This window comes from Microcaecilia unicolor, chromosome 1, assembly GCF_901765095.1.
Source record: "Microcaecilia unicolor chromosome 1, aMicUni1.1, whole genome shotgun sequence".
Classification (NCBI taxonomy): Eukaryota; Metazoa; Chordata; class Amphibia; order Gymnophiona; family Siphonopidae; genus Microcaecilia; species Microcaecilia unicolor.
Window position 1 is genome coordinate 22367160 of NC_044031.1, and position 13961 is coordinate 22381120.

General features: G+C 42.7%; 1 protein-coding gene across 1 annotated transcript in view; it reads left to right on the plus strand.

Moving 5' to 3' along the window:
• LOC115463507 (gastrula zinc finger protein XlCGF26.1-like) overlaps positions 1-10138 on the plus strand; it is a 169343-nt gene extending 159205 nt beyond the window's left edge. Inside the window, exon 4 of the mRNA XM_030194087.1 lies at positions 8192-10138. Within this exon, the coding sequence (XP_030049947.1) occupies positions 8192-9738 (1547 nt within the window). The 3' untranslated portion in view covers positions 9739-10138. The remainder of the gene's footprint in view (positions 1-8191) is intronic.
• Positions 10139-13961: the final 3823 nt, after the last annotated feature.

Consider the following 13961-nt stretch of genomic DNA (forward strand, 5'->3'; position numbering starts at 1 on the left):
GGATTTGGCAGCAGCGACGTTGAAAAGGAGAGGGGAACTGAAGCCATTCACAAGACATCTTCGAGATTTAAAGATTCAATACAGATGGAGACATCCCTTCGCTCTTGTGTTCTATAAAGATGGAAAGCAACATCAAATTAAATCATTGGAGGAAGCTCAAGAACTTTTCCCGGAGACAGCGACACCAGGGGAGAAATCAGGGACAAGCACTGGGACGAGGCCTGTTTCTCGCCTTCCCCCACCGAAGTGGCAGAGGGTGGGGAAGGGGCCCAGAAGATTACAGCGCCAACAATCAGCAACACGAATTACCTGAAGAAACATGGACATTATAATTGGTAAAGTTTTGAACATTAAGTAAAAGTTGTTTAAGAGGTTGGTTATAACAAGCCTCCGTTGGGGCTCTGGACACAAAGAGGTAGTTTGGGAATTGTTGGTGCTGCGGGGTGTCCGGGACGGGATAGGTGGTACCTTCCTCCTAGATTAGGCATTCACTGGGATAGCAAGTGATGCCTAAAATCCAAAGGGGTGATATGGGGGGGGGGGGGGTGGAGGGAGGTTCGAGAAGGGAGGGAGGGGGAAGGGGAACAAGAGTGGCATGGTGGGGGATACAGGTGGGAAATAGAACAATATTTTATATGGTTGAAGGACTAATGGCATGTTTTCTAAATGTTGAGATGAATGGGGGACATTAAGTGTATGTTGTTAAATGTGAGGGGACTGAATATACCTAGAAAACGACAACTGATGTTTCGGGAATTGCAAAGACAAGGGGTGGACATAGGGCTGATACAGGAGACCCACTTAAAACCTAGATATGAACGCCTATGCAAACATAAGGCATATCCCTTAATTTACTTTGCTTCTAGTTTTGATAATACGAAAAGTAAAGGTGTTCTTATAGCTTTTGGCAAGGGGAAACCCTGGGATATAAAAAAAGTTATAAAAGACAAAGGCGGGCGATACCTGTTGATCGTCTTCACACTGATGGGACGAACATACACATTAATGAATTTATACAGTCCAAATACACGGCAAGGAGATTTCATTAAAGAAGTAGACCAAATACTAACCAGACACATAGAAGGATCATTATTATTGGGAGGAGACTTTAACCTCACATTGAATCCACAAGTAGATAATACGATACGTAGAATAAACTATGCAAAAAGCGATAGAAGACAACTTCATGAGTTTATTACTCGTTGGCAACTTCAAGATTACTGGCTTAGGGATAATCCCACCCAGAGGGCCTATACATATTTCTCTACGGTCCATCAATCGGCATCTAGAATAGATATGTGGCTGGGAGACACTTCACTAGTGGGAGCAATTGGAGAACACTCTATTTTACCAAGGACCTGGTCGGACCATTCCCCGATGCTTTTGCGGCTTCGGGGCTTAGGTCCACCAGGTGGACGGAGGCAGTGGCGCCTGGATAATGCACTGCTGTCAGATCCAGAGAACATAGCTCAGATAGAACAACACATCAGAGAATATATACAGTTCAATGATAATGAGGAAGTTTCCCCAACAATGGTGTGGGAAGGATTCAAAGCAGTGCTTCGGGGCCACCTGATAGCCTTGCGCTCTAGGCGATGGAAAGAGAGATGTGCGAAAGATAATGCTCTGCGCCAGCAGCTAGTGCAAGTAGAGAAGCAGCTGCAGGAGGGGACAGCTCAAAACCCGCTACGTTTAAGGGGACAGGCGTATGAGCTGCGTACACAATTGCATGAGCTTGAGCTGGCGGATATAGCAGAAAAACTACAACGTGTGCGTCAAATGCACTTTGAATTTGGCAACAAAGCCAGCCGGTTATTGGCTCATAAACTAGCACAACACACCAATAGGAACATGATAGGGGGAATTAGAGAAGTTGGAGGAGGGGTGCATTCGGAGCCCGAGTTTTTAGAAATGGCATTCAGAAGATACTATCAACACTTATATAGTGCTGAAGGTGGAGAAGAGGAGATAAGGGCGTATCTAACAGATATAGACCTCCCGAGGCTTCCAGAACAAGCCATGCAGACTTTGGGAGAGCCTATCACATTAGAAGAAGTGGAACAGACGATTCGAGCGTTATCCCCGAATAAAGCTCCAGGGCCAGACGGGTTCACCCCTCAATTTTACAAACTATATGAGAAAATGCTAGCCCCAATGCTATTACGAGTATTTAACTCGTTAGATGAGACCACAAGCTTGCCACACACCTGGAATATGGCTACAATAACGGTCTTACATAAACCAGGTAAAGATCCCCAATTATGCAGCTCATATAGACCGATCTCACTATTAGGGGTGGACTATAAAATATTTACAAAGATTATGGCTACACGGCTTCAGAAATACCTTCCACAACTTATACATGAAGATCAGTCAGGCTTTGTTCACACATGGCAGACGTTTGACAACATTCGGAGAATATTGCAGGTAGTACAGGGGGCCCATATACTTAAATCACCACTCTGTATATTATCTTTAGACGCAGAAAAGGCCTTCGATAGAGTCGGTTGGCCTTTTTTGTTCGCAGTATTGGAAAAGGTGGGAATTAAAGGGAGGTTTGTAGAGTGGCTCCATCTCATCTACCAAAGCCCATCGGCTGCAGTGTGCATTAATGGGACACTGACAAGTCCATTTCTCCTACACAGAGGTACCAGACAGGGTTTGCGCACTGTCGCCCTTACTGTTTGCGCTAGTGATGGAACCACTGGCCGCCAAGATTCGAGCGAATCAAAATATAAAGGGACTTAGAGGAGGGGGCATTGAAACTAAGATACTCCTTTTCGCAGATGACATTCTCCTCACCCTAAAAGATCCTCAAAGGGCCCTCCCGGTGATAGGAGAAGAGATACAAAATTATGGGGCACTATCGGGTTTCAAAATTAATTTTGACAAATCCGAGGCACTTGATGTGAATATACCTAATTCAACACTAGCTTTACTGAAAAGACAATTCCCTTATAAATGGGCATCTAAATACATTAGATACTTGGGGATAAATATCACACGCCAAATAGAGGACCTATTCGAGCATAATTTCCCGGGTAAGGTACATGACTTATTCCGGGAAATGGAAAGATGGGAAGGCCTGACATTATCATGGGTGGGCAGGATTAATGCTGTTAAGATGATAATGCTTCCGAAATTGCTATATTTGTTTATGGCACTATCCATAGACATACCTGATGCCTTCTTTCGAGGCCTACAAGGCAAAGTCTTCTCCTTTATTTGGAGGAAAAGACCGCCCAGGGTAAAACGAGACACAATGTACCAACCCCGAGACAGAGGAGGTATGGGGGTCCCTTCTTTTTATGATTACTACTGTGCGGCACACATTAGGCTCTTAGCAACCTGGTCCCAGAACACAGAGAAGATATGGGTGGGCATTGAACAACACTGGCTGGAACCATACCCACTTAGAGCGATCCCATGGCTGCCCAAACAGACACTTAAGGAATTAAGCCGGAGAAGCCCCTACCTTCTACGATGGCCTTTAGCAATATAGATTAAGATAAGGGGAAAATTCTTCCCAGAGCGCACTTATTTTCAACATACTTACCTAAGATTTGCTCCTCAGTTCGGCTCTGAAGAATTTGGCAAGGTATACAAAGACTGGGAAGAAATGGGGTTGTATGAACTGGGACAAATGTGTAAAGAAGATAGGATTCATACGTACCAGGAATTGTGTCAGGAATATGGGCTCTCCCCGCTTCAGGCCTTCCACTATGTTAGGGTGCAAAATTTAATTAAACGAAAAGCGGGAGAGGAACTCGAGCTAACTGAAACACAGTTGGAAAGGGGGATGACGGGAGGAGGAGGACGAGGGTGTATTACTAGAATATACAAAGCCCTATTGGCACGAGAGTACCCAGTAGAATACTATACACAAAAATGGGACCTAGCCATGGGAATAGCTCATAACCCTTTACAATGGGCAAAGGTTTTTAAATCTTTACTGCGGGTGTCAGTATCCAGTACCATGGTAGAGAATGGACATAAGATTTTATATAGCTGGTACTACACCCCTAGCCGTTTGGCTAAAATGTTTCGACTAAGCTCAGCAGACTGCTGGAGGGACTGTGGAGAGGAGGGTAATATGTATCATGTCTGGTGGTCCTGTATACATGCGCAAAGATATCAAGCATTGTAGATTTTATTTGCTCAGTGACAGCTTTACATTATGAAGTGAAAATGGAATATTGCCTATTACACTTTAAACCACCCAATATACCACGGCATATACATCAATTTGCCACCCAGGTGTTTGTAGCGGGCAAATTAGTACTTGCAGCGGCCTGGAAAAAACCGAGACTGCCGGACACCTCAATGGTATTGGGAAAATTGGAGTATATTCAATTGATGTCCAAACTTACAGCCTTAAAAAAAGGGCGTTTGACTCAACATCAAAAGATCTGGGAACCTTATACAACTTGGATGGCTACCACTGTAAAACCCTGGGGAGTTGGGAGGGGGGGGGCATGGGAATTATGGCAGAAGATACATTATTGATATTGGTTAAAATTTGGCAATGTTGACGAGTTGACCAGTTAATGTACTTTGGAGAATTGTAGTGTTTGAACTCTGGCTTGTATACCTTTGAAAATGCAAAATAAAAAATTTAAAAAAAAATGTACTACTCTGCAGCCTCATTGCTTGCCCCCTAGTCCCAGCATTCTTGGAAAGAGTAAAAGAGCAACTCATGTCCACCCACTCATTTTTTATATAGACCTCTATCATATCTTCCTTCAGTCGTCTTTTCTCCAAGCTGAGGAGCCCTAGGGAAGTCATCCATCCCTTTTATCATTTCTGTAGCCCGAGATGCAGCGACCAGAATTGAACACAACACTCAAGGTACGGCTGCACCACGGAGCAACACAAAGGCATTAAAACATACTCATTTTTGGTTTCCATTCCTTTCCCAACAACACCCAACACTCCAGTACTTTCCTAGGTCAGAGAGTCCGGAAGAAGGGGTGATGTTTATGTTAACCCCAGGACCATGTGCTACAGCCAGAAATTGTGTATAAGAAGCACCTCTGCAGTCCTGAAAAGTCCGGTGACCTCACCAGCTCCGAGCTCGTGTTCTCTCATGTTTTCTAGCTCGTAAGACTCCACCCACTGCTGGGACTTTTCTGAAGCCTTCAGTGCTCTTGCCTGCCTCCTGCTGCATCTCTTCAAGGACAAGACTTCATGATGAGGTTGTATCAACCAGTTCTGTCCTGCTATTGGGTAAGAAGCAGGTGGCCCTAGATTCTGGGCCTGGGGTCTGTGCTTGTGTTTCCTTGCAACCCTTCTTAATAAGGGCAGGTCATTTTTTCCATGAAGGGCCTAGCCTTTGTGCATAATTCTCCTATTGTTGTTGCTTCCTTTATTCTAACAATTTATGAGCTGCTAAAACAAACCTATTTCTATTTTTATAATTACTGCCTGTTTCATTTGTGTAGTCAGGAGATGTGCTTTGTATCTTTCCTGACTGCACATTTCAAACATACCATTACACTTCAGGCTGGCCCTGAAGCCACACAAAGAAAATCCCAGTGTAAACTACTACTACAAATAATTTCTATAGTGCTACCAGTCGTAAGCAGCGCTTCACAATTGAACATGAAGAAAAGACAGTCCCTGCTCAAAAGAGCTTACAGACTAAATCAGGACAGACAGGACAAACAAGGGATAAGGGTAGGACAGACAGCTAGGACACATAGGGAAAGGGGACTATTGAAGAGAGGAAGACAAGATAAAGGTTACGAGCAGGTGACAAGTTAGGAATTAAAAGCAGCATCAAACAGGTAGGCCTTTAGCCCGGATTTGAAGGCGGCCAGGGATGGAGCTTGACGTAATGGCTCAGGAAGTCTATTCCAGGCATAAGGTGCGGTGAGATAAAAGGAACGGAGTCTGGAGTTAGCGATGGAGGAGAAGGGTGCAATTAGGAGAGATTTGCCTAGTGAACGGAGTTCCTGGGAAGGAGTGTAGGGAGAGATGAAATAAAATAACCAGTCTTTCTTATTATAGTTAGGTAATATCTTAAAAACCTCCACTCGAAACAGAGCAAGAAATGGCAAGTCACATGCAAAGTGCTGATAAGGAAGGCAAAGAGGGACTTTGAAAAAAAGATTGTGTTGGAGGCAAAAACATATAGTAAACATTTTTTTTAGGTATACTAAAAGCAAGAAGCTGGCAAAAGAATCGGTTGGATCGCTAGATAATACTACTACTACTAAACATTTCTAGAGCGCTACAAGGGTTACGCAGCGCTGTACAGATTAAGAAAAGGACAGCTCTGCTCCAAGGAGCTTACAATCTAATGGGCAAAATGTCAAGTAGGGGCAGACCAGATTTCCTGAATAGAGGTATGGTGGTTAGGTGCCGAAAGCGACATTGAAGAGGTGGGCTTTTAGCAAGGCTTTGAAGATGGGCAGGGAGGGGGCCTGGCGTATGGGCTCAGGGAGTTTGTTCCAGGCATGGGGTGAGGCGAGGCAGAAAGGGCGGAGCCTGGAGTTGGCGGTGGTGGAGAAAGGTAACGACAGGAGGGATTTATCTTGAGAGCGGAGGTTACGGGTAGGAATGTAAGGGGAGATGAGGGTAGAGAGGTAGAGAGGGGCTGTAGATCGAGTACATTTGTAGGTTAAAAGGAGAAGCTTAAACTGTATGCGGTACCTGATCGGAAGCCAGTGAAGTGACTTGAGATATGAGTGAACCGGTTCAGGTGGAAGATAAGACGTGCAGCAGAGTTTTGAACGGACTGAAGGGGGGATAGATGGCAAAGTGGGAGGCCAGTGAGTAGTTGCAGTAGTCAAGGCGAGAGGTAATGAGAGAATGGATGAGAGTTCGGGTGGTGTGCTCAGAGAGGAAAGGGCGAATTTTGCTAATGTTATAGAGGAAGAAGCGACAGGTCTTGGCTATCTGCTGGATATGCGCAGAGAAAGAGAGGGAGGAGTCAAAGATGACCCCGAGGTTGCGGGCAGATGAGACGGGGACAGTGGGGGTGTTATCGACAGAGATAGAGAGTGGAGGGAGAGGACAAGTGGGTTTGGAAGGGAAGACAATAAGCTCGGTCTTGGCCATGTTCAGTTTCAATTGGCGGTTGGACATCCAGGTCGCAATGTCGGCTAAGCAGGCCGATACTTTAGCCTGGGTTTCTGCAGTGATGTCTGGTGTGGAGAGATAAAGCTGGGTGTCATCAGCATAAAGATGATATTGGAACCCATGGGAGGAGATTAGAGAACCCAGGGAGGAGGTGTAGATTGAGAAAAGAAGGGGTCCAAGGACAGATCCCTGAGGAACTCCAACAGCGAGCGGGATGGGGGTGGAGGAAGAACTCTGAGAATGTACTCTGAAGGTATGGTGGGAGAGATAAGAGGAGAACCAGGAGAGGACAGAGCCCTGGAACCCGAGTGAGGACAGTGTGGGCACTCAATGAAGACAAAGCCATAGCGAAGAGATTCAATTAATTCTTTGCTTTGGTCTTCACTAAGGAAGATTTGGGACAGATACCAGTGCCAGAAATGGTAAGCTCTTTGAGCAGGGACTGTCTCTTTATGTCAAATGTACAGCGCTGCGTGCGTCTGGTAGCGCTATATAAATGCTATTAGTAGTAGTAACATGTAATAGCACAATTTCATAAATTGAAGAGCAGCAAATCAGAGTTCTAGTAGAATTGAAAAATAACTTGCAGAACTACTGTTAGTAATATGTAATTTATCTTTAAAATTAAGCATGGTACCAGAAGATCAGAGGGTGACCAATGTAATGCCGAAAAGGTTCCACAGGTGATCCGGAAAAAATTATAGACCAGTGCACCTGACATCGGTGCCAGGCAAAATAGTAGAGACTATTATAAAGAACAAAATTACAGAGCATATTCAAAAACATGGATTAATGAGACAAAGCCAACAAGGATTTAGTGAAGTGAAATCTTGCCTCACCAATCTATTACATTCCTTTGAAGGGGTGAAGGAATGGATCCTCAGAAGCTTAGCCGAGATTGGGTGGCAGAGCCGGTGAGGGGAGGTGGGCCTTGTTCTGGGCAGACTTCTATGGTCTGTGCCCTGAAAATGGCAGAAACAAATCAAGGTCAGGTATACACATGAAGTAGCACATATGAGTTTAAATTGTTGGGCAGACTAGATGGACCGCTATGTTACTATGTTACTCTTCTAATTTATGATTAATACCTTCTGTTTATATTCAACAGATCATCAGATCACGCAAGGAGGGAAGCGACAAAAGAAGCAAGAAGAACCCCTTGTAGAAATAGAAGAGACCCAAAGAAAAACAGAAAAAATTTATGAGAATATTTCCCAGATAACTGAGAGGATTAACACAAAGAATTGTAAGTGGAAATCAAAGGAACGGAGAGACCCTGCTGGAGACTCAATGGATGGAGTCAGTAAATTTGAGAGAAATGACAGGGAGCTCAGTAACATCCCTGAGGACCAGAGACACCTATCAGAGAGACACTTCCAAATTAATAGTGATAAGGTGACTTCTAAATTCCACCATGGCAAGAGGAAAGGAAAAAAACACCAGAAAGAATTCACATCTATTACATATAATAGGAGCATCAACTTTATTTATTCTAAGAGTAGTAAAAGCTGCCCGTTTTCAGAATTCCAAATGCACAAAAGGAATCAGAAAAATGAGACACCATTTACATCTACTGAGTGTAATAAAAGTGTCACTCAGCTTTCAACTCTAAAAAATCATCAACAGTCCCACACAGCAGTCAATCCAGTTACATGCAGTGAGTGTAATAAAAGCTTCACTTGCCTTTCACATCTGAAAGTTCACCAGAGGATCCACACGGGCCACAAACCATTTACATGTACTGAGTGTAATAAAAGCTTCACTCAACCTTCACATCTAAAAGGTCACCAGAGGAGCCACACAGGAGAAAAACCATATATATGTACTGAGTGTAATAAAAGCTTCACTCGCCTTTCACATCTAAAAGTTCACCAGAGGAGCCACACAGGAGAAAAACCATATATATGTACTGAGTGTAATAAAAGCTTTACTCGGGTTTCAGGTCTAAGATCGCATCAAAAGATTCACACAGGAGACAAACCATTTACATGTATTGAGTGTAATAAAAGCTTCACTGAGCGTTCATCTCTAAAAATTCACCAGAGGAGCCACACAGGAGAAAAACCATATATATGTACTGAGTGTAATAAAAGCTTTACTCAACTTTCAAATCTAAAAACTCACCAAATGATCCACAAGGGCCACAAACCATTTACATGTACTGAGTGTAACAAAAGCTTCACTCAGCTTTCGTATCTAAAAATGCACCAGAGGATCCACACGGGAGAAAAACCATATAGATGTTCTGAGTGTAATACAAGCTTCACTCAGGTTTCATATCTAAAAATGCACCAGAGGATCCACACGGGAGACAAATTGTATACATGTACTGAGTGTAATAAAAGCTTTACTCAACTTTCAAATCTGAAAACTCACCAAATGATCCACAAGGGCCACAAACCATTTCCATGTACTGAGTGTAACAAAAGCTTCACTCAGCTTTCATCTCTAAAAATTCACCAGAGGAGCCACACGGGAGAAAAACCATATATATGTACTGAGTGTAATAAAAGCTTCACTCAACTTTCAAATCTAAAAACTCACCAAATGATCCACAAGGGCCACAAACCATTTACATGTACGAAGTGTAATAAAAGCTTCACTCAGCTTTCATATCTAAAAATGCACCAGAGGATCCACATGGGAGACAAATAATGTACATGTACTGAGTGTAATTAAAGCTTCACTCAACTTTGAAATCTAAAAACTCAACAAATGATCCACAAGGGCCACAAACCATTTACATGTACTGAGTGTAATAAGAGCTTCACTGTGCTTTCTTATCTAAAAATGCACCAGAAGATCCACACGGGAGAGATACCACATACATGCACTGAGTGTAATAAAAGCTTCACTTGGGTTTCACATCTAAAAATTCACCAGAGGAGCCACACAGGAGAAAAACCATATATATGTACTGAGTGTAACAAAAGCTTCACTCGGGTTTCATATTTAAAAATGCGCAGTTCATCCACATGGGAGTAAAATCGTATATATGTACTGAGTGTTTGACAAGGTACCTCATGAAAGGCTACAGTGGAAATTGGAGGGTCATGGGGATAGGAGGAAATGTCCTATTGTGGATTAAAAACTGGTTGAAGGATAGCAAACAGAGAGTGGGGTTAAATGGGCAGTATTCACAATGGAGAATGGTAGTTAGTGGGGTTCCTCAGGGGTCTGTGCTAGGACCGCTGCTTTTTAATATATTTATAAATGATTTAGAGATGGGAGTAACTAGCGAGGTAATTAAATTTGCTGATGACACAAAGTTATTCAAAGTTGTTAACTCGTGACAGGATTGTGAAAAATTACAGAAGGACATTACGAGACTGGGAGACTGGACGGCTAAATGGCAGATGACGTTTAATGTGAGCAAGTGCAAGGTGATGCACGTGGGGAAAAAGAACCCGAATTATAGCTACATCATGCAAGGTTCTACATTAGGAGTTGCGGACCAAGAAAGGGATCTGGGTGTCGTCGTCGATAATACACTGAAACCTTCTGCTCAGAGTGCTGCTGCGGCTAGGAAAGCGAATAGAATGTTGGGTATTATTAGGAAAGGTATGGAAAACAGGTGTGAGGATGTTATAATGCCGTTGTATCGCTCCATGGTGCGACCGCACCTTGAGTATTGTGTTCAATTCTGGTCGCCGCATCTCAAGAAAGATATAGTAGAATTGGAAAAGGTGCAGCGAAGGGCGACTAAAATGATAGCGGGGATGGGACGACTTCCCTATGAAGAAAGACTAAGGAGGCTAGGGCTATTCAGCTTGGAGAAGAGATGGCTGAGGGGAGACATGATAGAGGTATATAAAATAATGAGTGGAGTGGAACAGGTGGATGTGAAGCGTCTGTTCACGCTTTCCCAAAATACTAGGACTAGGGGGCATGCGATGAAACTACAGTATAGTAAATTTAAAACAAATCGGAGAAAATTTTTCTTCACCCAACGTGTAATTAAACTCTGGAATTCGTTGCCGGAGAACGTGGTGAAGGCGGTTAGCTTAGCAGAGTTTAAAAAGGGGTTAGATGGTTTCCTAAAGGACAAGTCCATAAACCACTACTAAATGGACTTGGGAAAAATCCACAATTCCAGGAATAACATGTATAGAATGTCTGTACGTTTGGGAAGCTCGCCAGGTGCCCTTGGCCTGGATTGGCCACTGTCATGGACAGGATGCTGGGCTCGATGGACCCTTGGTCTTTTCCCAGTGTGGCATTACTTATGTACTTACGTAATAAAAGCTTCACATCTAAAAATTCATCAGAGGATCCACACAGGAGAGAAGCCATATCTATGTACTGAATGTTATAAAAGCTTCACTCGTCTTTCAACTCTAAAAACTCACCAAAAGACTCGCAGAGGAGACAAACCATTTATATGTACTGAGTGTAATAAAAGCTTCATTGTGCTTTCAAAATTAAAAATACACAAATGGATCCACACAGGATGCAAGTACTGAGTGTAATAAAAGCTTCACTTGGCTTTCAAATCTAAAAAATCATCAACAGACCCACACAGCAGTGAAACCATTTATATGCAGTGAGTGTAATACAAGCTTCACTCGCCTCTCACATCTAAAAGTTCACCAGAGGATCCACATGAGCCACAAACCATTTACATGTACTAAGTGTAATAAAAGCTTCATTGTGCTTTCACATTTAAAAATACACAAAAGGATCCACACAGGATGCAAACCATTTACTTGTATTGAGTGTAATAAAAACTTCATAAATCTTTCACATCTAGAGAAGCCACATAGGAGACAAACCATTTATATGTATTGAGTGTAATAAAAGCTTCACTCTGCTTTCACGTCTAAAAATTCACCAAAGGATTCACATCACAGAATAAGATGTTGGTTATTAATTATCTGGCACTTCCTACACTCATATACCTTTGGAATTGTAGACTGGCTCCTGGCTGTGCTGGCTCAAATCACACAATGGCTGCCATGACCCTCCAGTGGCAATCTCGTGCTGCCGCTGAGAGTCATAACAACCATTTTGACTGGAGACATAAGCTGGGCATGAATGGCTGGGAATTGATCCTGCCCTAATGTGCCACTAGATCTCCAGAGCAGTAAGATAAGCCTAAGAGCAGCTGCAGCCTAGGGGTGGGCTTGTGGAGGGGAGCAGCACTAGCAGACTAAGGGTGGGCTTGTTATATTTGAGGAAGGGTGAAGTGAGATGGAGACCTATGGGCCAGTGGAGTGGCCTAGTGGTTAGGGTGGTGCACTTTGGTCCTGGGGAACTGAGGAACTGAGTTTGATTCCCACTTCAGGCACAGGCAGCTCCTTGTGACTCTGGGCAAGTCACTTAACCCTACATTGCCCCATGCAAGCCACATTGAGCCTGCCATGAGTGGGAAAGCACAAGATACAAATTTAATTAAAAAAAAAAGTTTTGGTTTCAACAGAAAATGTATTGTCATTTTTAGCTGAAACCAAAAGGTTTTCGCTTTGTTTTGGTACCGAAGCCAAAACCAAAATTTGGTCAGTTTCTATTTTGTGTGCATATGAGGCCAGAACCAAACCTTCATGGATTCTGCTGCAAAGCACCCCAGACCTCTCACTAACTACTGCCAAGGTCATGCTGGACATTATTCTTTGTTTTCTACTATTTATGTGCTGAAATCTTGGTACCAGGGACTTTCTCAGCATCAAGACCTTGAAGGTGACAGTGTTGCTATTATGTACAGTCAATCATGGTACCTCTGCATTCCTCATCTGCCTTCTGTGAAACTGCCATGTGATAGAAAGTCTGATTGGCTGCACCAATGTCATTGTGCTCTGACTCCTCCAATCAGAGAGGCAGTTTAAAGTGTGCAGATTTGCATATTGTCTGCTTGACCAATTGATTTTTGCAGTTAGGATTGGTTGAGTGATTACTACTACTACTATTAAACATTTCTATAGCGCTGCTAGACTTACGCAGCGCTGTACAAATTAACATGAAAAGACAGTCCCTGCTCAACAGAGCTTACAATCTAAATTGGACAGACAAACAGAGTGATGGTAACTAATACAAAAAATGGATCATTCGGAGGCCTGAGTTAATACGCTTTCAGTTTGGGACTCTTTTTAACCTGCTTCCCATCTTTATTGTTGTTACTTCAGTTCATCCTACTGATCTGATATTTGCTTTATCCAGATTCTCCATATCCAGGGCATCCATTCTATTTCTTAATTGTGCTATACAGGATCTTGAAATCAATTTCTCCACAATGTTTCTATTTCATGTAGTTGGTGGTGTTTCCGTCATACTAATGTCCTTCAAGACTGTTTTGGTTTCTCTCTAAACAGTTTATTTTGATATTTCTGTTTTCTTCATATTGAATACAAATATTGTTATAAAACCTGCTGATAAGGGTGGAGGCATTGTTCTTTTAGATCGAACATCTTACATACAAGAAGTAATGAGACAACTAGGTGATACTACCTTTTATGTGCCTCTCAGTGATGACCCTACAGATAACCTTAAAAAGGAAATAATTACAATTGTCGATTATGCACACAGCATGGGTTTTTTGACACTTAAAGAAAAACAATTTTTGATTACTGAGCACCCTGTTGTCCCCACAATTTATATCCTACCCAAGATACACAAATCTATGACTGATCCACCAGGTAGGCCTATCATATCAGCTAACAGTTCAGTTTTGGAACCCCTCTCTATATTCACAGATTATTTTCTTAGACCATACATTCCTAAAATTAAATCATACGTACGTGACTCATCTCACTTTATTAATATGTTGGAAGAATATAGTGGTGACTTAGAAGATCTACTATTAGTCACCCTTGATGTTGAATCACTGTACACTAACATACCTCAGTTGGAGGCACTAATTGTTATTGAAGAAACTCTGCGGGACA